The sequence below is a fragment of the Salmo trutta genome, chromosome 12 (genome assembly GCF_901001165.1).
Source record: "Salmo trutta chromosome 12, fSalTru1.1, whole genome shotgun sequence".
NCBI lineage: Eukaryota > Metazoa > Chordata > Actinopteri > Salmoniformes > Salmonidae > Salmo > Salmo trutta.
In genome coordinates this window covers 17,754,981-17,780,636 of record NC_042968.1, presented here as the reverse complement: position 1 = coordinate 17,780,636, position 25,656 = coordinate 17,754,981, and the positions used below count along the sequence as shown (strand labels likewise).

The 25,656-nt window shown below is 44.1% G+C and overlaps 1 protein-coding gene across 10 annotated transcripts in view; it reads left to right on the top strand.

Annotated features, from left to right (window-relative positions):
* LOC115203057 (transcriptional enhancer factor TEF-1) overlaps positions 1-25,656 on the top strand; it is a 57,350-nt gene that overhangs the window by 18,270 nt on the left and 13,424 nt on the right. For 3 of the 10 annotated variants that reach the window (XM_029767368.1, XM_029767366.1, XM_029767367.1), the window contains exons 3-6: positions 3,564-3,816; positions 22,099-22,163; positions 23,847-23,909; positions 24,001-24,063. In XM_029767368.1, coding sequence (XP_029623228.1) covers positions 3,615-3,816; positions 22,099-22,163; positions 23,847-23,909; positions 24,001-24,063 — 393 coding nt within the window. In that variant the 5' untranslated portion in view covers positions 3,564-3,614. Of the gene's footprint in view, positions 1-3,563; positions 3,817-9,959; positions 9,983-22,098; positions 22,164-23,846; positions 24,064-25,656 lie in introns of those variants that run through there. The other 7 variants (XM_029767371.1, XM_029767370.1, XM_029767373.1 and 4 more) reach the window with 5 other exon arrangements.

Sequence of the window (25,656 nt, the reverse complement as noted above, 5' to 3'; positions counted from 1 at the left end):
ATTCTCCTATGAGTGTATTTATACATAAGGCTGTGTAACATAGACTAAATATTAGAGACACACTCGTTTGATTGCTGTAAAAAGTTCTTAACAGCACAGTAACTCTGTTAGGTTCCTATGCTCTTGGCCTGGTGTGCATTTAGATTTGGCTCAGTTCAGCTACATGTTGTATTGGTGAATTTCTTTCCCTTGCCTTTCATTACTCAAGTCTATAGGGGACAGCAATGATTTATGTTAGTCATGTAAATGTTTTAGGGATGAAAAGCCGAAGTCTTGGGAGTCAGCAAATCCTCCATTCTCTCCTATCAAGAGAAGTGTTTTATTTTCTGTTTGCAAACATGCCCCTGCCATTTGTTTCTCCATTAAGACAGCTGAGTGACCATAGTTTAGAGGATGTTCATTAGAAGAATGGTCAAGGTGTTCTATGATATTCGTCTTGTGTTTAAAGCAAACTTTCAGCAAACAATGTCTACTGATATGCTCTAATGATGATCTCACTCTGTTCAAAACAGCAAGAACGACTCACTTGTCAATGTCGAGAGATCAACGAAACACAGGGTTATCAGTAATTGAAACATAAAGAAATACACATCAAACTCTGGCTAATTGACTTCATATTTCCTCAGAATGCTCAAGGAGGTGATCACCCGCTTGGACCCAGAATTCATCAGGTTGTAGAGGTGTCTCCTGAGACATGCTCCTTATGAAATAGTGACAGGGGTCAGTTATTTAGGGTGATATATCACTGAGATAAATGACTGCAGAGTGACTTCAGCCATGCCCAGTGATTAAGCTGTTTTAACTCAATAGATTTATCTGTTGTTCTCTAACACTTGTTCAGGTTAATAGACTACAGCGTGCTAATGACAGTGTTAGGGTAAAGTCATTCATTCAGGGGACATACTGTAGAGTGCTTCTGGCTGTGGTGTCTTGGTGGGAAATAACACCCTTGACAATGTATTGTTCTATTGAATTTACTTTGGCGAATGGTGGCAATAAACGTACCAGTAACAAGAGAAATGTGTAGTTATCACCAAAGAATTATGCGGACATTGATTATATCACATTGTAACTGCCACTAAGTACATGCATTTGTAAAGAGCATTGACTTACTGTAGATCTGTCAGCTGTACGATGTGGGTGCTTCTACTGGCCAAGAGAGGTACTCCTGAGCCCCTTTGCTGCCTCAGTCTTTTAAACTCTTTGTGATTACATGGCATGGAGTGTGTACTGCTGTGTCCCCCCTCAGAGTAATCTTACAGCAGCTGCGGCTGCACACCATCCTCAGCATTGGATGGAGGAGAGAGAAAATACTTATTTATACTGGTTATATTAACAACATTAATTAAGAGTACCACTTAAAAGGAATTAATTAGCCTACCAGGTTCTATTATACCATTTCAATGTTATGTATTACCCCTCCACCCCTACATCTTTATACCCAAAATATTTTCTGCTCTATTCTTTTCATGTAGCAGTATGATAGACCAAGGATTTCTGCTGCCCTTCCCTAGTGGTAAATGCTAGTCGTGGTTGAGAGTTTTTGTTTTGTTGTTGGACGGGGGTGGGGTGGTGGATTCAATAATTCATTGCACGCTTCAGTGTAACAGTATTCATTTCCTGGTGTGGCGCGTCAGGGGAAACCACCTGTAGAAGAGCGGGGAAACATCAGCCCATTGTGGGATGAACATGGCCATGAGCTCACTAAACACCCCTCCAAATGTCAGTGTTGTTTCCCTCTTTTTGTCCAGACACTCACGTTAGCTCTCGCTCTTTCTCGCTCTCTCTCGCTCTCACTTTTCTCTCTCTCTCTTTTCTCTCTCTCTCGCTCTCTCTCACTCTTTCTCGCTCTTTTCTCTCTCTCTAAAAATATTTTTCTCTCTCTCTCTGAATGGTGAACCCCTGGAAAGAGCATTCACAGCCATTTAACTTGTTGAAGAAGTAAAGAAAAAATCTTGCTTGAGATCAAGTATTAAAATCATGACCGTGCTGGAAGTGATTACCGGTGTAGTTTATTATTCAGTCTGGGTGGGGGGAGCAAGGCTGGAGAAAAAGCCCAAGCCATTTAGTGGTCGAAATGGGCGGTTTTTCCCCTCCCTCATCAGTCTGTGAGTAAGTTCTGCAGTGTCAGCAGTCAGCTCACAAAAACGGAATTCAGTAAACGCTCCCTCCGCTCTCTGGGAGTTTTTTTCCTCCCAAACAGCTTGCTCCCATCCCCCCTCACGAACCGACATTCTAGAAGAAACATATGCTGCTAGTCCCACTTCACAACAGCTTGTGCTGCTTGAATAGAATCTTGCCTAGAGAGGGAGCGGTCGTCTGGAAGGGGAGAGGAGGATAGGGCGAGAGACGGTGGACCGAGAGGGGAGGATAGGGAGGGAGACTGGGTAGTGGGATGGATGGGGGGGTACTAGAGTGATACAAAAACATCCACCGAATGAACTCCCCAGTTGTGATTTTCACCGTTAAAATACAACTCAGCATGATTGTCTACAGCAATACATTAGAACCTACATTGCTTTTATGAGTCACTTTGTGGACAATAGTTTTGATTGAGGAGAGATGGACACTTTCAGTTTAGCTACTTTTCTGCCTCTAATTCAATCAAATTTCAATCAAATGTATTTATAAAGCCCTTCTTACATCAGCTGATGTCACAAAGTGCTGTACAGAAACCCAGCCTAAAACCCCAAACAGCAAGCAATGCAGGTGTAGGAGCACTTAATGTTAAATGTGATTTCCTCCTTCTTTGCTTACAATCTAGCAGTTTGAATTAGTTTTTAATGGGGATCTAATTCAGAGCAGGTTGTTTACACAGCATAAATGCAAAAAAAAAAAAGAGGAACCTCACAATGGAATTTTCTATGTTAAGGGAATTCACAATGTGGAAAACAGACTCTTTCCTTGAACAAAGAGGACAGGGGATATTTTTTTAGTTTGAAATGTAAAGTGGTACAGATATGGTTGCGTCCTTTCTTGAGTGGGCTTCTCTATTTCTTTTCTACAGTTCTCCTACATGAATTTCATCCAGATTTAACAGTCTATTTGACAGTCCTGACAGCTGGTATAAAAAGGCTTCAACTGCTCCTGTGCAGGAAATACCAGGTGCGCTGGATGTGTTTTAGGGTTATGCTCTCATTATATATTTTATATCTGCAGTCTTGTATTTTTATTTGCCTGCTTATCTATTTTGGAAAGTAAAGGAGGTGAATCTACTACAACAAGCTAAAAATGTATCCTGTGATGAAGTCGCTACATGTGACCTCCATCACACATATTTGTTTTAAATGGGAGCTAACATTAAGTATTTTCAATAGTACCATTTAAAATGTCGTACAAAAACTAGTATAAAGCAACGTTTCAGTCCCTTCCATGGCAACTAGTAAAACTGTACCACAGTCATCCTAACATCATAGGTAGATAGCAAGGCCAAGAATCCTCTCCTGTTTGGCTCACCACACTATTGACCAGTGGCCATGAGCAGTGTGTTGTCGTCTTGGAGGCAGATGTCTGTGCTGTGGAGAGTGACGGATGGCTTGTGTTTGTTTATTTGGGAATTCCAGATCTCTCTCTACAGTGCTCCAGGCTTCGGCTTGGAGATCCCAAGCTCCACCATGGACCCCAGCAGCTGGAGCGGCAGCGAGAGCCCTGCCGAGGACATGGAGAGGATGAGCGACTCGGCAGACAAGCCACTGGACAATGACGCCGAGGGGGTATGGAGCCCCGACATCGAGCAGAGCTTTCAGGAGGCGCTGGCCATCTATCCCCCCTGTGGGCGCAGGAAGATCATTCTATCTGACGAGGGAAAGATGTATGGTGAGTACATGGGGTCAGGGATGTGGGTTGGTACATGGGGTTAGGGATGTGGGTTGGTACATGGGGTTAGGGATGTGGGTTGGTACATGGGGTCAGGGATGTGGGTTGGTACATGGGGTCAGGGATGTGGGTTGGTACATGGGGTCAGGGATGTGGGTTGGTACATGGGGTCAGGGATGTGGGTTGGTACATGGGGTTAGGGATGTGGGTTGGTACATGGGGTCAGGGATGTGGGTTGGTACATGGGGTCAGGGATGTGGGTTGGTACATTGGGTCAGGGATGTGTGTTGGTACATGGGGTCAGGGATGTGGGTTGGTACATGGGGTCAGGGATGTGGGTTGGTACATGGGGTCAGGGATGTGGGTTGGTACATGGGGTCAGGGATGTGGGTTGGTACATGGGGTCAGGGATGTGGGTTGGTACATGGGGTCAGGGATGTGGGTTGGTACATGGGGTCAGGGATGTGGGTTGGTACATGGGGTCAGGGATGTGGGTTGGTACATGGGGTCAGGGATGTGGGTTGGTGCATGGGGTTAGGGATGTGGGTTGGTACATGGGGTCAGGGATGTGGGTTGGTACATGGGGTTAGGGATGTGGGTTGGTACATGGGGTCAGGGATGTGGGTTGGTACATGGGGTCAGGGATGTGGGTTGGTACATGGGGTTAGGGATGTGGGTTGGTACATGGGGTCAGGGATGTGGGTTGGTACATGGGGTCAGGGATGTGGGTTGGTACATGGGGTCAGGGATGTGGGTTGGTAAATGGGGTTAGGGATGTGGGTTGGTACATGGGAGGAAGAGCGAGGATACCCTCCTTTGTAATTATACATGACTATTTTTTACATACATTTTTTAAGATGTTAGTCACAACATTTCACTTTCAAAACCAATTGCATATCATCATTACACACTCAAATAATCTTGGTATGGGACCTTAAAAAGTGCTCAAAGTGACTGAGGAAGATTTTCAGAGAGATTCAGTGTGGATAAAAGGGACAGCACAAGTGAAACAATAGACTGGAAGTGAAAATGTCAATCAGGAATTCATTTGTGGGACTTGCAGGCCTCCCTGGCTGTGGCCATACATTAATGTCCCTTCTCTGCAGAAATAGGAGTCTATAAGTAAAGCAGCATTAACTATTAGTCAGGGGCAGATGGTACTGCGGCTGCCACCAGCTGTGTCCCCCCTCCCCCATCCCTGGCTGGGTGATGTCATGGAAAGAGGGAATATTTTCTTTCTGCAGTGTTGGACTCTCTCACAGCCTGTCAGTGTCAAGTGAAAGCAGAAAGCCCCTCGGGGTGTTAGTTTGCAGCTGTCATGTGACCCCTCCGGCCAAACCAAATGTAAAGTCTAGGAGTCGCAGCGAAGCCCCCTCAGCTGCCGGTACAAAGAGGCTTCAGACCACATGACCAACCAGCTCACCACCCCAGCACCACCTCCTCTCTCCTACAAGCAGAATGGGAGTGCCAAAGAAACTCACTCACACCCTCCTTGCTCAGGATTAGAGCATAACAAATAGGTTTGCCTAGCAAGTTTTAAATGATTAACGCTAAGGACAAGACTCACTGGTGCAGACTGGACATGCCAGTCTCATTTTTGGTTGGACGCATTCTTCTCTCCGATAAAAGATCAAATTAGGTGAAATAAAAGTTCGATTTGGAGGAGAGATTTAACACCTTACTGAATGCAGTTTGTTTAATGGCCACCATCAGACATTTATATTTTAGCTCAGGTACTTCTACCATTTCAAATTCCACAAAACAGCATTTCACATAACACAGCATGTTTTGTGTCAAATGCAAACCTTGGGAGAATTGATAGACCTTTGCTGGCTCTGCTGATGCATAAAGAATATGATAATAGCTGATTCAAGGTTATTAATTTACATGAAAATTCATTGTCTGGAGAGCTCTGTTTGTTTTCAATGCTGTGTAAAGGGAAGTGCCATGCAGAGTGGTGTTTACAGCTATTCCGTCAGTGGTTGTGTTATTGGGGGTATTGAATGTACCTGCCTGAGATCGGGGGGATTGAGCAAAGGTCAACCATGCCAGATGTGCTGGGTATCCGGTTGCATATATACTCACCAGCACAATCCACTGTCTCCCCGGACTGGCCTTTCACTGTGCCCCGAGCCAGAGCTGTCAGCCACCCACAGTGAAATATTTTGACGGAAATATACACTCAGTTGCCAGTTTATTAGGTACGCAACTTTGTTCACAGAAATGGTTCGCTCCTACAGACAGTGAGTCACTTGGCCGTGGCTTGCTATATAAAGCAGGCAGACAGGCATCAAGGCATTCAGTTACTGTTTGATTGAACGTTAGAATGGGCAAAAAAACTAGTGACCTAAGCGACTTGCCTGGTGTCAACAGTACAGGCTGGTGGTAGTGGTGTACTGGTGTGGGGAATGTTTTCCTGGCACACGTTAGGTCCCTTGATACCAATTGAGCAACGATTGAACACCACAGCATGTCATGCCCCAAAGAAGTCAGGCTGTTCTGGAGGCAACCTGCGTAGGTGTGTAAATCTAGTGGGATGATCCTTCTTGTATTGAAATAATGCTTCAAGTACCACTGAAGTTTATCAAGGGATGTGTTAATGGACAATGTATTATGTGAGTAACACTCTTCATTTTCATGCTGCATAATTCAATTGCTTTTCTGCAGCACAATGGCCAATGGATCCAAAGATGTGAAGACAACAAGCTTACATGCTGCACATGAAAGCTCTATAGAAGGTTGTTTGTTGTGCCTTGGAAATAGACTGGGTCGAGTGCCAGTGTTCAGCTGTGTGAAAGAGCTTTTGAAAGACAGTGTGTAGAGGAAGATTTGTTTTTGTTTTTTCAGGGGGCTAGGGAGGAGGGGGGGCGTGGTCTTCTTTCAGTGCCTAACTAACACAAAGTTTGGTGGGACAGTGAGGCGGGCGGGCGGGCGGGGAGGGGAGCAGATTGGAACTGGTCTCAGTGTTTTAGTGGGCTTTTTCTGGGGGCAAGGCTAGCTGTTCTGTTCAGCCCGGCAGCTGTTGCTGGGTCCTAGTGCCAAACCCATCATAGCGTGAACTGTGACCCCACTCATACTCACTGAGCCATTAAGAGGACTGTAGCACTGCCCAGTATGGAAAATAGGCTGCCTTTTTACTGGGACTGTTTTGATGTTTAAAAACCTGGGTATAGTGTTTGTTTACATATAATAACTGTGTAATTAAGGAAATAGTAAGAAACATCAAACATCTTACCTTCAGTCAATTTTACCAAAATAATTTCACTCAAATGTTATTGTTTTATTAAGAAATAATATTTTCACAAAAATGTAAATAATGATGAAATATTGAAATTGTATTATTATTAGAAGAAGAATGCCAACGTGAGGGTAGTTGTGTTGTACACTGTGGAGAGATGCAGCTCTCAATGAGGCAATGTTGTCTCACAGGAGACCCTGTGTCTGGCTGGAGAGCCAAGAGGAATCTCACAACCCAGCCTCTTCATCTCCCTCAGGAATCTCACACCTTCCTTCCTTTCTCACCAATCATGAATTGTTGGGATATCTGTATGATGCCGGTGTCATTCTTTAAAAAACAGAGAACAAAGGGGATATCTCTAGAGGTAGCCCCTGTGAAAGCAGATTTACCAGCAAGAGCCTCATCTTTAGACATACCGACCTGTTGCATTTCCCCTAGAAAAACTGAAGCGTTTTGTTTACGATGTTAGATATGTGTCTGTTTTTCCCTGCATGCTACAGATTTCCATTAGTGAGGTGCTCTAGCTCGCAGGGTAACACTTCAGAATGCCACCAGAGATGATGAGAAAGCCATGAAGTGGTCTTCAGTGCTGATGGAGGGCATTGATTGGTCTGAAATGCCACAGTGATTTGTGTTTTAAGAGGGAGAGCCGGGCCCTGCTAACCATAGAACATCTCCCCTCACACAGCCTTGTAATCCTGGTCCACAGGGTTGTGTCCTGATGGACGGACGGACAGACAGACAGACAGACAGACAGACAGACAGACAGACAGACAGACCCTCTCATGGCATCTGTGACAGGTGGGGGGTGGAGACGCAGGTATTTTGGTGATGAGAGACCCTGGGGATAGTACTGGGTACCGTGCATAAACCCATCACAAGAGGAACCGTCCTGAGTGCCCTTAAGCCCTTTGGTACCCCCGGGCCGAGTGCAGTTAATTAGCAACAGTCTCTATAGCAACTGCCTCTTGGTTCAAAACAATGTCTAATTTCGGCTTCTTAGCCTATCGTGGCGGTTTTTACCTGAAGAGCTTTCTGGTGCCCTGAGTCTCATCGGGGCTGGCGCCGTGCCCAGTCTCAGAGGTTAATTGTGACTGGGGTGAACAACAGCACAGCTGCATGGTAGGCAGAGCCTGGCCCTGGCCCTGGGCTGGCTGATGAGAGGATCATGAAAGCCCAGTGAGAAAGTGGCTGTGGCCCCAAGCTCCTAACACTGCTGCTTACATAATTCACCTGCTGTGCAAACCTCTATTTAACTCAGCCCAGAAATAAGGTTGACGCATGAAATGACATGCCCCACATTATGAATGTATTCACTGTATATTTGCATTTACGCGCTTGCCTTGCATGACAAGTGAGTGAATATTTCCCATTTTACTGCTGGCAAAGAATATCTGAATTCATTCATTTTTCCCAGGTGTTGCCTATAGGGACATTTCTTGTATTTTACACCCATCACTTTCAAAGGATGGCTGTATCTAATTCTTGTGTTCCATAGCAGAGCTGTTTAACTCCTCTGGTGTGTGTGTGTTACATACCACAGCAAATGATTCCACTTTACATCAATGTAGACAAAGCACTGGCACAGCTATCATAAACCAGTCTAAATATCACAATATGTTTGTGTTGGAGCAGTGAAGCCGTGGTAACAGTAATGATTATGATGTGTGAAACGACCATCTGTCTGGGGAGCTCAGAGGTGCTCTGCTCTTGGAGGCTGTCTGATTGAGCCCTATCTGACCCTGGTCAGTCACCACACTGCATCTGTTGAGTTTAGAGGTGGAAAATGTTACGGCTTTCTGTAATTTCAGCTTGATGACTAAGGTACAGGTAAGACGGGGCTTTACATACGATTCTGGAGATTGGCGACACTATCAGTCCACATACAGTCCACGTATGCCTTTGTCCTTCTTGTCTTTTGAAACAAAGCTTTCCCATTACTGCTATGCTGTGTGCTCTGTCATCTCATCAGTGGGCCGACCCATGCCCCTCCTATGGGCACTAAGTGGCACTTGGTTTGCAGGGATGCCAAGGATGAGTTAGGCATAATGAGCAGACCTGGCTCACCCCCGATGGCCCAGCTCTGTGCTCCTCTGGGGCCCGCCTTACCGGCCCTGCAGTGCTTCCAGAGACAGCGAGCGGACCTGAGATCCCCCACTGGGCGGATAATGAGGAATTCTGGGATCAGCTCAGGCTCCCTGAGTCACCTGCATTCACACAGATTGGAGTGTGCGGAACTTCAGGCCGGAGAGACATCAGACACCTCCACAATAATCCCCTCTTTGTTCCTGAGCCATTGTGGCAATGGAGCACTGCTGTGTTTTTACACACATGAAGGAAAAATTCCAATTATATTATATTATATTTTTTCTCCTGATAAGAGGAACTCTTGAAGTGTAATCTGAGTTTAGTCTGGACGGACTGAATGTTGGCATTGTGAGACTAGCAGGGGGTTGTGTTGAATAATGTAAAGGATTTAAAGGTCATGAGTTCATAGGTTGACACACCAAGTTATGTAGTCATTCTGGGTCAGTCAGTAAAGATGTTTCTGCTTCTATCTGCCCGTCTCTCTGTTTGTTTGTCGTCCGCCCTGCCCCACTCACTACATTATATTTAGTTTACTCTCAGGGACAATGCTTCCAATTGTCTGCTCCTTAAAATTCTGTCGGATTTTCAAAGGGAGATTGTTGCAGTATAACGAGACTCAAAGGCACATGACATTTCAGCCTCTAAAATTCAAGGAAGGGTACCTTTTATATGTGCTCTTTGTGCTGTCACTTTAAACCAAGCTCAACGCTGACAATCCTGCTGCTGCTTGCCTGCACCTGTTGTTGTTTTGTGCCCGTGGCAATGAAGAGAGAGACGTGTGTGTATGTGTTCGTTCCATACGCCCAGCTCGAAGAGTATGAGGACAGGTGATACAAGCAGGTCGAGTTATATTTAAAACTGGATTTCATGTCGCTTATGTAATCGTAATGTAATCAATTTACATTCGAATGGATTTTCATCGAGATTCTCCGCTTTTTTGATGATCAGTACTATTATTTTTAGTAGGGGTCTCCCCAGCATGTAGACCCCAGTGTTAACCTGTGTTGTTATTGAAGTGACCCTGTGTGTGAGGTGTGACCAGGCATGGCATGTTGGCGCTTGTCGTAGATTCCTGTCTCCTGCCTGCCTGCCTGCTGCGTTAACCAGCCTCAGGTTGTTGGGGTATTGCACCACGCTTGGCTGCTCAGCCAGAACAATGGGCCCTGGGCTCTTGTTGTTGTTATTTGTTGACCAGTGGGTGACGGGATGCTATTGGCAGGAGCTTAACTAGTGCTAAAGAGGCGGCTTACTCGCAGACGCAGAAATAGGAACGGAGATTTGATTTGAGATAGCATGCAACGTTTATGAATATTGGGGATACTTTTGGTGTATCCATATGTCAGGGTTAGACGAAGGAAAATCCTTGTAAATCTCTTTCCGCTGGATTTGTTTCGTGACATTTAGGGACTTTTTGTTATATTCATGTAAATCCATCAGCATACAGTAGCTGGTATGTCTGTTATGAACAGCAGTCTCAGTTTGTCTTTTGTAGGTCAGGATCTCAGTTGGTTTATCAATGTCCAGACACAGGCTCCTCATCAGAATGGAATCTACCATGGAATCTCAGATGGCTTTCTTAGAGACTGTGAGAACCCAGACACATTTATACATAGACAAAGCAGACACACATACATGCATGTAGGCTAAACACACACACATTCACGCAGAAGCGCACACATAAACACGGACATCTGTGTCCTAAAATGATCAACACTGAGGTTGTTTTTGTCATTAAATGATTGTGCAAAATACAATGTTTGTTTTTCCCATATAAAGGACACAATCAGGTTTTCAAGTCCCATCCTGTTCTAACAAGAGAAGAAAGAGCGCTTTCTAAAGGTGCCATGTAATTCCTGACCTGCAGGGAAGAGAGACTACAGAGGCTTACAGTGTGCTCAGTTGTGATTTGACCATGGCGAGGTTTGCTCAACGTTTTATCAGGAAATGTTTGCATGTGAGAGCAGGGTTAGGTTAGTAGGGAATATTCTGCTGCCTGTGTGTGTCAGGGACTTTATGGGGTGTGTCCCAGCAGGGAAGCCTGTGTGAGTTTCTTTAGAGCTGGGCTGGTTTCAGGTTGCACGCTCCCAATTGGCTGCTTTTGTTTGAGTAAAACGCTGGAACTCTGGGCTTCTTAAAGTTGCAGTGTCTTATGCTCTCCATTCATGTAGAGCATCAGTTTAACACTGATGATGGCACCATTTTATATTTATGAAACCCTTTCTACTGATGAGACCAACCATTCTACACTGATGAAACCATTCTGTGTAATCAATGTAAGAATGGAATCTGTACTGTACCTCTATATTTTTCAACCAGTGCTCCTAAAGCCTGTCATTTAATGTTGGCAGCAGATGTTGAAGCATGTGATTGTATGTCCAAGGTAAAGCCTATAGGATTCTCAACTGTAGAAACTGTAAGTCTGTTCATGGAGAGGATCATGAAGAACAGGTAGGAGATATGCTAGCCTTGCCAATACTGCACAGTGTTCTTTGCAGAGAAGCAGACAAAGGAGCTGCTCTTAGAAGACTTCTATACTCATATCTCAACAGCAGAGAAATGATCACATTGGGCATGTTTACTATCATTTACTATCATTTATTGTCATTTACTATCGTGTTTGGTCTGTATCACAGGCAGCTATCTCTTCTAGACTGATTGGAGCTGTCAGACTGTTACAGCCTTGACAGAGAGGATTGTGTGCAATTTCTCTGTTGGAAAATGATAGCATTCCCTCACAACTTTGAGAGATAAGGTTTTTACTTTCAGCCTGTGTGAGTTAAAGAGAAGCAAACAGGGAGAAGGAGAGGCAGACCACATCAGGGCCACAAAGTTGGGCTTTTCATTTACACATATTGGTCGCCGCTAACAGGTTTTTCTTTGTGTTCAGATGCCGGATTGATCCTGAGAGATTGAAAATATTGATTTAACCCTGTGAGGGGGCAGGTGGGGGTGCCTCCCTGCCTGCCAGCCAGCGTCATGTTCACACATCGGCCGCGCTCCGCTACAAGTTCCTCAGGGGACTCCTAATTACCGCCGCCCTCACAGATTAGTCCAGCAGCCAGTCCGACTGTAGCCTGACTCCCTGGTTGTTTATTTCATCCCTCCCTCCTCTCTCTCCTCCTCCCCCACTACTCCTGAAAGACACACCCCGACCCAACGGCCAGGCCTGCCTCTGCAGTAATGTATGTGATGATATACTCAGTGGCTTCTAATTGATAGAGTGATTCAGACGAGTGCTGGTTGCGTTAATTGGTCCCCGGTGAGCGTATGTATTGCTCTGAGAGGGGGGAGTAGGCCTGAGCCGCAGGCTCGCCTAAGCAGTACAGGTCAGGGAGAGAGGACGTAGAGCCAGCCAGGGCCACTGCGTGATGGGTGGCGCCCCTAACTCCTTGCCCCTGTCCGAAACATAGTCGCCATTTAGCAGAGGTTAGCTGGTGTAATCCTCTCTGTGTCTCCATGAAGACCCGGGTCAGTAACCTGTTGATATCTGATGTGCCGTTAGCTTGAGAGAAAATACCCCACCTTTAATCTCTCACGGTTAACCTGACTCATTACCTCAACCACTCACTGGGCTTTTACCCCACTTTAAGGTCAGTTAAAGTTAAGTATTGATTTCTTTTTGGTTTTGGCAGATATAAATAGATTTTTAAAGAGGTATTAATTACATACAAAGACATTATAAGGAGATATTAATTGATCAGCAGTCAGATTTCCAGCCACCGAATGAGACTTTTTATCCATTAATCAGGCCTGAAGACTAAACACAGTGCTTTTGAGTGTCTGTGAGCGCCGGCCTCCACTGGGTTGAATTATGAATGTGTATCAGGAGTCGGGAGAACTTGGCGAAGCCTATTCAGCTGGCCACTTTCTGCGGGTGAAAGTGATGGTCTATTACCACTGAATGCTTGTAGATCCTGGTTGCATACCATGCTGTTACTCACTGTAGAACAACAGTTATATCACATGACAATGATTAAGTAGCGGATATTGTTGGACGGCTCGACGACTGAATGAGAAACATTACTCAGGTTTGGGGTCTGCTGCTCTGTTTGTTCTTTGTTTGCTTATGACCACAAATATAGCCTAGCCGTTCCATAGAAGAGCTCACCCTTTGTAGCCCTAATCATCAGAAGGAACTGCTTCTATTTTCTCAACCAATCAGCAAAGTCCTCACATTAGAAACCACAAATGAACAAACTGCAGAAATGGGATAAATGAATCACTTGAAATCATAGTGTATCTAAGAGGAAATGAGGTTATACCTCAGCAAATATAAGATCTTGTCTTCTCATAGATACATACATTTTAGACAGAAGTATTTAAAATATAGGTTTATGGTAGTTTTGCAACGTATTTGTCTGCAACAGATTACTAGCACATCGTTTTTAGTGAAATACTGTAAATGTATTTGAGTAATAGTAGGCCTGTTTCTAAAATGACAATCATGTCATTACATTTGAATGTTTATTTCTGTCATTTCACATTGTATGCTAAAGGTTATGTAAGAGATTGGGAACATCATTATATCTATGTCTTTGAAAGTGGACTGGATTTTGCCTTTTTGTTTGTGGAGCTCATTTTATACATCATTTTTAATATTAAACATGATATTATGTAAACATCATCTTAAAAACATAATCTGTTCGTGTAAACCCATATGTGAGTTTAGTGAGTTATTCGAGGACATTCATGTTTTGTAAATGGGTGATATGAATCTCTGTGGTTTCTGTCTGCCCTACCGGCCTGTTTCAGAAGTCCTGAAGAGGGGGACACATTACTTAATGAGTATTCCAACCAACCACATTTCTTCTTCAGTGTTACCTAAGTGCCCTCATGGATTGGTTTCATTATTAAATTTTTTTTCTGTTTCAAATGAGCTCTGAATTGTTGTGATCTGTGGCTGTATGAATGAGAAATACATGTTGAGTGTTGGGGCCGAGGTCAGAGCCGAAAGCAAACAGCCACTGATGTTCTATTTTTTCTCCCAGAGACATTAAGGAGCCTGCCCTACATTTACACAGGCACACAGCAGGCTCTACAAATCAAATAGTCAAATCATGGATTGTGGAATTTTGGGTGGAGGCTACAATGAATGTACAGATTGCAGATGACAAATCAGAATCCCTTACTATATTTCACTTAAAATAATTCCTAAAAACATTCTTGAAAACTATTTGCACAAAAAAAACGAACATATGGTCTTTATTAATCCTTGTTTCCTCTTACCCAGCAGCATGGCACCATGCGATGGATTATTAAAGCAAGCTGAGTGAGTAGAATGTAGAGGATGTGTATACGTGTGTTTGCGTGTGACCTTGCCCTCTCAGCAGGAGGCAGATGGACGCACGCACAGACGGCCTCTTTGGAAGATATATAGGCTTAAACTTTCAGTTTGTAAAAGCCAGGAGGGATGGGTGGGACGTGTGTGTCTGTCATCGTGGGGGGTGGGGTAAACTATTGTGACCCTAAGAATGGCCCGAGTGTGTGTGAACGTCGACGTGCCAACTTTGGCCTTGAAGTCTTTCTTAGGGCCCCACGCTTTAAATACGGGGAGGGGGGGTAAAGCCACCTGAATAAGTAGCTGGTTGGCTGGAGTCAGATGTTGGGATCAGCAGACGCTATCCTCTTTCTAAATGGATTTCACTGGCATAAGGGGCTGAGCCCCCTCTCCCTCTGACCCTAATTATTACTGATGAGAGAGCAGAGATTTGAAGAAAAGTGGGAGGAGGAAGAGGGGAGGGGAGGGAGTTTCTTTGAGCCACACCTTCATGGGGAAACACCTGCAGGATCTTAGCAACTTCAAGCCTTTATTTTTTAGAAGCACTGGAATTGTTTCAGCTAGCCTCTTGCTCAAAGGACAGACCTATTGTTTTGTTCACCTTGGCAGCTCAGCAATAATTGTTTTTGTACAATTAACACCAATACAAACAACATACTTTTGTAGTGTGATTATGTTTAATGATTATAAAACTGGGCTATTGTTGCGTCATTTAAAAAAATTATTTTGTACATATTCAAATGTAGGTTACTTGAAACTGACAGCCAAACGTAGGACAACATTGTCTGTCACCTGTTCAACTTCCAGGCCTCAAGTCTCCTTTATTGTTAGTGTAGTGACAGGTTCTCCTCTTGGCAAGCGCTGTTTCCCAGTGTGCCGCTGTTCTTGTCAAGTTAAAGGCTCTCTGCCTCCTCTACCCACACCCTAACCCAGCCAGGGCCCATCCTGCTGAATGCCTCCAGATTGTTGGTTTAGTCTATTGTAATGCTAATGTCAGCCTGAAACCCCTGAGTCATCTATCAGGGATGACAAGGAATTCAGGCCTATTATCTGAACCTGCTACTCCATCCACATAGAGAGAGAGGCTGGCCTCTGGCCCACACTGCATTCTGGGACAGGAAACCCAACGGAAAAGGATCAATGCTGCTCTAACTCTGCCCAGACAGGAAAACTGTCAAGCCATTTACATTGACAGGCATTCATGTAATCAATACTTACATAGATGCCTGTGTCTTTAGGAGGAGAGAGAGAGAGAGAGAGAGGGAGAGAGAGAGAGAGAGAGAGAGAGAGAGAGAGAGAGAGAGAGAGAGAGAGAGAGAGAGAGAGAGATAGGATAGGATAGGATAGAAGCACTTTCTCTGGTTTGAGAAAGTCCCCTGTAGTGCTCCCTGACTTACAAATTAATGTTTTGAGACTGGGGAATGTGTAATAGGTGCTTTACCCAGTAGTTTCCTACAGCACAAGGTTCTAAATATTGGGTTGAGATAATGACTGAGCAGTGCCCTAACATCTTACAGCGTGTTAAGCTTTCACAGGTCTAATTCTGGTTAAGCCTGGGCGAAATTACATTGGTGGTTCCTTTTGGGCCTTGACAAGTGACACTTGAGAAAATGACATTGTAATGAGAACGAAGGATAGACGTGTTTGGTGGGGCGGGGCATGTCGGCGAGAGGTTGCCCCCTGTGCTGTTCAAGGCGTGTCCTGTGCTCCTACTAAGAGGAGAGAGTTAAAACCACATGAGTGAGCGCACCGCTGGCTGACATGGAGCCAGGCCCAGCACGGTCTCAACATCCATTGACATCATCGCCCACCGCCGGACCAGATGTGACTGTGGTTGTGCCTGCATTAAACAAAAGTGCTGCTACAGGAAATGAGCGCCTTGAAAAGGAGGAAAAAAACCTTCAGCAAAGCGTTGTTATTACCACTCGAAGGACGTAACCAAGGCAGTTAAAACGTTTAATACACCATAACCTAAATTATTCCAATGTTTATCATGTGCAGGTGCATTGCTTTGGGGCCTTTTCAGATTTTATGATCTTTTCATTGATATGCCAGTGGAGATGCTTCGTTTACAATAGCCTCTGGGTGCGTGATCAATGGCAAATTTATGCACATCAAGTTCATTTATACTTATATAATTGACCAGCTCACCCTCTGGAGAAATGTATCTCATCACTGCCATGGGTGAGAACATGTGTGTCTGGGCTGAGTTCAAGTTCTGGAGGGTCAGCACCATTTTCGAGCTAAATTAATATCTCATGCCATATATATTCTGTGGATATTATGGCCACATGACCCAGGCTATTGATCTATCTCATTCCCTTCTTCAGATGAGGCTCTAGCACTGCTGTTCTCCTGGCAGGTGACAATAGTCAGGCCACAGCACCACCTGTCTTTCCCCGGTGTCACTCACCACTCATAAGTAGCAGGACACTTTAGAATATGGGCTGAAGCAGAAGGACATGTGGTCTACACAAGTGGGATGAACTAACTTCAACTCAAACATCCATATACTGTATCTCCTGCAAGACTCAGATTCTCTCCTTTCCATAGAACAGCTAATGATGGACGTTTTGTTAGCAGTGATTAGTTTGAATACAGAGAAAGTAATGTGATGAGAACGGAAGAGGAGAGACAGTCAAGACATATAAATGATGCGAAGGGCTTACCAAGAAAATCTTCCAAAAGGACTCATTCAAGGTAGAAAGGAGTTGGAGCGCTCGACAAAAAATGACACAGTGGGGATTTTTGAAACATTGAGAAAGACTATAAAGGTCAGAGGAAATTATTACTGAAGAGGGAGTTCAACTCAGAGTAATGCTAATGTTACTCAAAGTAGTGTGATGGAACATTGTCAGAATACGCCTAGGGAAAGTGGAGGAGTTGTAAATAAACTGGGAGTCTGTTATTTTTGGGGGCAGCAGGCTCCAGCAGCACCAGAGGGGGTATGAGTGGGGTGGGGGTAGAGGCAGTATGGGGGCTGGCGGTAGGGGGGTGTTCAATGGGGGCTAGGAGCAAGCAGACACAGCAGCTGTGTAAACCCCAACAGTCCAGGGAGGGATAGAGCGGGGGGGGGGGGGGGGGGGGGGGGGGTGGACTTTCCAGCTAGGCCAGTTAACCTCATTGACTACTGCAGTCTCACTCAAAAACATTTTTACAGTTTAATGGTGGAACGTGTTATGTGCTACAATAACTACATACCTGAGATGTTTCAAACCATGAAAGAAGTGGTGCTGCTGTATGAACCATGACAGCTAATAGGCCTAAGCAGCAGGTCATCCACCACATACTGATTTAAAAGTGTGTTTGTACACCCTTACCGTCCGGCAAACCTTACCGGAGCATTGGCTCTCGGACCAACAGGCTCCGAGACAGCTTCTATCCCCAAGCCTTAAGACTGCTAAATGGCCATAAGACTGCTAAATAGTTAATTAATGGTTACCCGGACTATCTGCACTGACCCTATCTTGCACTGACTCTATGCACACTCACAAGACTATATATACACACTCACTCACACACACACTACACTGACACTGACACTCTCACGCAAAACCCACAAACATTCACATACACTACACACACACTACACTACACTACACTACACACACACATACATACACACTATTTTACTTTTATTATTATCTATCCTGATGCCTAGTCACTTTACCCTGCCTTCATGTACATATCTACCTCAAATACCTCATCTGGTACTGGTACTCCCTGTATATAGCTCCACATTGATCTGGTACTGGTACTCCCTGTATATAGCTCCACATTGATCTGGTACTGGTACTCCCTGTATATAGCTCCACATTGATCTGGTACTGGTACTCCCTGTATATAGCTCCACATTGATCTGGTACTGGTACTCCCTGTATATAGCTCCACATTGATCTGGTACTGGTACTCCCTGTATATAGCTCCACATTGATCTGGTACTGGTACTCCCTGTATATAGCTCCACATTGATCTGGTACTGATACTCCCTGTATATAGATCCACATTGATCTGGTACTGATACTCCCTGTATATAGCTCCACATTGATCTGGTACTGATACTCCCTGTATATAGATCCACATTGATCTGATACTGATACTCCCTGTATATAGATCCACATTGATCTGGTACTGGTACTCCCTGTATATAGATCCATTCTTGTGTATTTTATTCCTCTTGTGTTACATTTTTTCTTTTTATGATTATTTTTTAACTCTGCATCGTTGGGAAGGGCTCGTAAGCAAGTATTTAATGGTTAAGTCTACACCCGTTATATTCAACTCATGTGACAAATAAGATTTGATTAGATTTTTGATTGCAGGGGCAGAAAAAGTGCATTCCTGTGGTCAGGCTTGAGTGGACTGTGACTTTATTCTCTACTACTATTGTAACACCCAGCAGGGCTAGGGACCAGGGTGAGGCTGTTCCAGGATCCTCCCAGGGAGGAAGGATGCTCAGGGCCAAATTAGATTTCTGACTGAATGAAGAATCAGCTCTGGGGGACAATCCCAGGAAGAGTGGACCAACTGGCTCTTTGTGGTGCGGTGGTTTGAGTGCCATTGATATGGCCCAGGACCTTCAGGGTCATTGAGATTCAGAGGAGACCATTCTTACCGGGGGGAAGGAATCCACAGAGCATACCTATTAGCATGACTCTACTCTGGGGATCACACCATAAATATCTAATCCTTTTCCTGCTGCTTTGAGTGACAACAAAACCCCTCCTTCAAGAGTTAACTCCCTCAGTCAACCCCCATCCCTTCGCCATTACTTTCCCTGTTTTCCTCCAGTGGGGCACAACTATCCACCCGTCAACCTGAGTGAAAATGAAATCACGTGTCCTTACGATGGTCCCAACTCCTAAAGATTGAGAGCTTCACCCTCAGCAATTCCCTTCCAGCGCTCTGTAACTCAGGCGGATGCCCAGGGCATCATCGGTTACGATGCAGGGTTACTTTTGTCGAGCGGGAAACCTCTGAAGGAGAGATGCAGAGAAGCCAGGCCAGCGTAACCAGCGTAAAAGTCTGGTCTTGCGTTGGGAGAAGGTGTTGGCCAACGTGTTGACAGACAGTGGAGTAAAACAGGCTGCTGCTTCAGCGTCTTTAGGGGTAGTAATTCATCCCAGTCGTATACCTCACTAAATAAGATGAACAGCTCACGTCAGCTCAGACTCTTACCTCCCACAGAGTTGAAATAAGCATGTGTGATGAAGCAGAGCTGGGAGCCTGATGTTCATGTGGAGAAAAGGGTCATCTTGGTTCACAACAACTTTCAACTCTCTGAATGCTGTTGGTTCTCACTGTTTAGGGCATAGTAATCTGTTGATTCTTATTGAAATAATCTGCTAATCTGTTTTGAATTGATTGTTCTCATTTGTATGAATTGAATTGCTTCTTTCACTTTAGTTAAGTAAAAACGTTCATGGCATCGAAAAGCTTGTTTGATCCAATGCCAATTGTTTCCAATTATGTTATGTGCTTTTAAAAGAGGAAATTAAAAACACAACTGTACTTGAAAAGTGTGAATGAAAAGGAAAGAGAGAGAGAGAGAGGGAGAAAGAAAGTCATCTGGCATTGCTTAGGTTCCAGGGAAATGAAAAGGCCAGACTTTAAAACGTTGAATTAGAACTCTCAACAGGGGTAACTTCTCTACCGTGCGACTCCAGGCACTGCGCCACATCTCTCAGAGTAAAACACAAGTGTTGATTAGTTTACGGGAGACACAGTATTGCCCCTTAGAAACATTTTAAGTAGGTCGGAGAGCGGTTGAATAAAGTGGATTCAGAGTGATGAATGTGGCCAGTTGCTGTTTTAGCAAATGTTGTTTTGCAGTGGAAACACAGGAAAGAAAGCAGGTTCGCCAAGACCCGCTGAGCAGTCTTTTTTCAGCCTGGTCAAGAAAAAAAAGAAAATTCAGCAGTAAGCATTTGTGTGCTTTGATCTAGGAATCAGGCGTCTGCATGAATGCCCTTATTGTCATGTTATGTGTACACAGTGTGTGAATTATTGAAAACAGCGCGGCCCCGAGGTTCATCTGGGAGAGATTACAGTGCAGGCATGCTGGGAGGCCCGGGCCGGGATTGAAATCCCCAGATGCTGTTTATTTTTCCAGGGGAAGGAGACCTGATTCAGTCACCCTGGCCTTGTCTAAATGCTCCTTGTGAGGAGGCGAGACTTGGGTCACGACTCTTGCCACACCCCTCCTCCTGGTGCCTCGCCCACAACAATCCCCAGCCCCCGTCACGCAGCAGAGCAACACCTGTCTGGGTGTGCCAGACACATGGAGCAAGGTGTTGTGCTACACAACATGTGTTTACTTAACTTCTTCAGTTTTATCAGTGCGTTGATTTAAATGTGCTATTTTGAAAAGGCACTAGTAAATCTGCTACATCAGGGTGTCTTCTTTCAAAAGAAACTGAACATTTGAAATGCTTATATATAGAGCCAGTAGTGAATCTAGGGGCTAATACATTTGATAAAATAGTGAAAGCAAACATCTTGGCATCCAAACCCCTCTGGCATCCAAAAATAACACTGAGGGAGACAGCCAGAGAGAGAGGGGGAGCGAGAGAGAGAGAGAGAGACCCTCTCCGTTGACAGGTGTTGTTAATGGCAGTAACTCAAGGGGCAATACCGAGACTGAACGTCCTTTCATCTGGCACACCTGAACAGAGCGCGCTCCCTGGGTTCACAGCAGGTGGAGGCTTCTGCCTGGCTGCCTCGGTGTGACATTACACAAACAACAGGCAGCACATACAGCCCCAGCCTAACAACCCAGACCTGCCTGCCACCACCTCCACTACGCTTGTTCTATACTTCACTTTATTCACCATCCTCATGTGCAGCATCTGCATTAGGCGGTCCATCCACTGCCTTTCACAGGACATGTTGTAGCTTTTCCATTCTGAGAACACAGTCACTGCTCCGTAGCCAATGTACCGTTGTATATTGATGACGCTAAGTGAAATATCAAGACACGGCCTTTCATTGAGCTGGAGAAAAAAAGCCTGTTTGGTTGTTTAAAGGACGTGTTGCATTACATGGGAGGGAGAAGTAGGTCCATGGCATTGGTTGCCTTCAGCTGGACACATAATTAGAGTGGCTCCTTACCTATAATTTGCGTAATAGTTTTGGGGTGGCGGTATGTTATTACCATATGAAAAGGCTAAGCAGGGGTCATTGTGCATCACTGCAGCAATTAGAGGCGAGCTGAGGGCAGAAGAATGTTTGGAGCTGCCATTAATTAGAAATCACTACAAAGCCCATGCTTTAATAATCATTTAGTGAGAACAGCACTGCTTAAATTAATATATTTCCAGTGGCATTATTTACAGTAACAGTATGAATGTCTGGGTCAGTTTCTTTTCATAGCGTGAGGCTTTGAAGAGAATGGGATTCAATTAGATGAGTTTGAAAGGCTGTATGCTTGTTGTAAGGCTTTCGCATGCTAATGCAACATGCGGCTTTTACATTTCAATTGGATTTTTGTTTGTTTGTTTGTCGAGATGTATATAGTGAGATGTTAATGTCTGATGATTATACAGTATGAAGCATATTTGACTATTGTGTGCTTCATTTGTGTCATTGTAAATTAAAAGGACACGTGAAATCCAGGATCTCAATGATGGCTTATTTTGTGCTAACCTTTCTCTCTCTCCTTGCTGTGTGCTTTCTGCAGGTCGGAATGAGCTGATAGCCCGATACATCAAGCTTCGGACTGGAAAGACGAGGACGAGGAAGCAGGTAAGAGGGGAGCAGAAACGTTTGCATGGCATGTTAAAACTGAAGAAGGCCATCACACCTGAATGTACCTGCTGCCTGTGTTTCTGATGGAGAGAACACAGGACACACACACACACACACTCACACACACACACACTTGCATGGAGCTTTGCTGCATGCTTGGTCTGATGGGAGGCTGTCTTACCAGACCCTGGATGTGTTTAGTCTTCTTACAGTTATCCTGCATGAGAAGATGCCTCTGCAAAAGCTCTCTCTCTCTCTCTCACACACACACACACACACACACACACACACACACACACACACACACACACACACACACAGACTTGGACACCCTCACATTACAGTAACGCAACTATAACACACTCGTTCCGTCCGGAAGAGTGTTATAAGATATATACATTACTCAATATTTGTTGTAAAAAAATGTATTCAGTATTTTAAAATAATCACAACAGAAACTGGATTAGGACATAGATGATAGGACATTGATTAATAACAACATTATTGTTGTCTGTTATAAGTTTCCAGTTGATGTAAGCAACAGACTGTAGATATAAATAGATGTTACCCATAAGCTCCCATAATATAAGTTGGTGGGAAGGTGTCTGGCCTTGAGGTCCATCAGTCTGGTTGAGCAGGAAGTCATGCTCGTATGTCCATGATAAACACCACTGTGTCCAGACTGACACTCTATAGCTGGGTGGGAATTGATCAGCCAGCTAGAGAAAAGTCATGTGTGCTATGTCTCTGTAATTCACTCTCTCAATGGGGGATCACACAAGATAGAAGGTTGTTTGCCTGCTGTAATTTATGGTACAACCAAAAAACACAAATATTTGATATTTAATTATTGAAGTGTTGAGATGTTAATAAATCAGTCTCAATCAGAAATAATGGTAATTTATTTGAGTTAATTAACATCATTTGAAATATGATGATTACTTCCACATTCACTGTTCTAACTAAAGAGCCCTGTTCTGTATGAGACTAGAGAAAACAATATCAAGACATAGGTTGATTAAAATAAGGAATGTCAGATTGAATTGTAATTGTAATCTTATTTTGGCAAGATGGAACAGAGCACTTCTCCATCACCCTGCTCCCCTATTAACAGACATGCTTTTAGGCGTTGATCATTCCCTGGTGAACTGCCTCAACAGCCACTTGTGTGTGATTGGCCTGATTAAGACCGAGAGGAGAGGAAGGAAATCCCCCTCAGACCAAGTGTTCGTCCCTCCCCCCGTCAGAAATACAGACTGACCACACATTATCTTACTATAGCCAACCATTTACACTACTGAATATTTTATACAAAAGCATGACATATTTCCAAGTCTGTGTGAATGTTGAAAGCAGCATGGGCCTCTGAAACACCTTATCCGGCTCCCTTAAGAATACAAGACTGGCCGATTCTCATTCAGTACACAGTCGATCACATCTGCGCCCTGTTAATGTGTGCTAAAGAGGCCTGCATCCTTCTTAATCAGCTCACTTAAGTGACAACAACAGGCAACACAATGCTTTGTGGCTGTGAGCTTGGTGTGTGGCTTGGAGATGCTTCTATTATCCTATTGGGCAACTCAAATCCCCCTGAAGTGTTCTCAACAAAGAGATGTGTAATCCTTTTTGTATTTTTGGTTTTCTTGTTTTTTCTCTCTTCTTTTGTTTTAAAAAATGGAGGTGTCTAGTCACATACAGGTCTTAGCAAGAAAGAAAGTTCGAGAAATCTCAGCTGCCATCAAGGTACGTCTGGCTTTGCCCAGTTGCAGGGGGGCTTTTCATCGCCATGGTTACAGGCTGTTCCTTTGTTTTCCTCCCTTCCCCTACCCCGCAGGTGTCTAGTCACATTCAGGTTCTTGCCAGAAGGAAATCTCGTGAGTTTCATTCCAAGCTAAAGGTATGCGCTTTTCTGCTTTTGGGCTTGTGGTTGCTGTGCGTCGTCTTACTTCCTGTTTCCCGTGGTGACAGAGTGAATGCCTGACGCTCTGATTCCCGTAGCCTAGATCCCCTGCTTATGATTAGAATTCATAATATAACACACACACACACACACACACACACACACACACGCACACACACACACACACACACACACACACACACACACACACACACACACACACACACACACACACACACACACACACACACACCTCTCCATAAGTGTTTTATTTCTATTTTCTTTATTGTCATTGAACAATAAGTGAATTTGCTTTGAAAACAATTGTAAGGATCTGTTCAAAAACGTAAGAAATATATTTTAGGTTTGTGAAAAATATAAGATATAGTATTACTAGTGTCCATAATGCAAGTCTGAAAATAGATAAATAAATAAATAAATTTTAAAATGCTAACTATTCAAGTCAGTTAAGAGCAAATTCTTATTTACAATGATGGCCTACACCGACCAAACCCGGACGACGCTGGGCCAATTGTGCGCTGCGCTATGGGGATTGCCAGTCACAGCCCGTTGTGATACAGCCTTGATTCAAACCAGGGTGTCTGTCGTGACACCTCTAGCACTGAGATGCAGTGCCTTAGACCGATACGCCACTCGGGAGCATACATAGATATAATGTGAATGAGAAATTCAATATTCTCATGAGAGCAAGGCTTGCTAAATATTCTAAATCTGTTCCACAGAGCTCAGAGTTGACACTCTTAATAAGAGCTTAAAGAATTTCACTTTCTTCTGTATTTTTTGCCAAGAAAAATATGTTCATGTTAGTCCAGACATCCGAAAGGCAATGTCATCATTTCCTCAGTTAAATTAAAATGAGCCCAACTGTGTGGATCCTTATAAAACCCTCAAAGCAAATGGCACTCACAGTTTGTAGACTTTGTTGCTTCTTTCTTTCTGTTTGGCATGACAATGTGAACCCAGAATCAGAGGTTGGTACTGGTGTTATCTGTACTGTATGTGGGAAAGCATGTTGGCAAGATGCATTGGCTGTTGGTGAGTGGCTGAGAGCTGAAGTTCAGAGGTCATCAGCAGAAGTCTGTTTACATGTCATAAGCAGACACACTATCAGCCACTGATGTGCTGCATGTTAAAAGGGTTTAGGTTCAAAGACTAAGGGTGGTCTATGAAAAAACCTTTGTCTCTTTTTTTTCTGTTTTAACCTAATCATCTTCCCCTGTCAATGCTGAGTTAAGACCATGAGGAAGCAGCATCTCAACTGCCCTCTCTGCTGTTGTGCCAACCCTCCATATTGATAACTCTAGGCTATCACATTGACATGGCTATCAGTTGCCTTCTTTTCTCTGTGTACATGTGTAGCTGTCCTATTACATTCTTCCTCTGTGACTCATTTTATCAGTGTTGAAAATCATGGGCTAACACCAAACATACCTTTTCAAAAATGTCTTGTGAAATAAAATATATTGTGAAAGGTGTAATCTTGTAATACATGTACCTGTAATTCAATTTTTTTCCCCAAGGGTCATTTGGTAATGTATGTGTGTTTAAGGACCAGATTTCTTTCTCTCT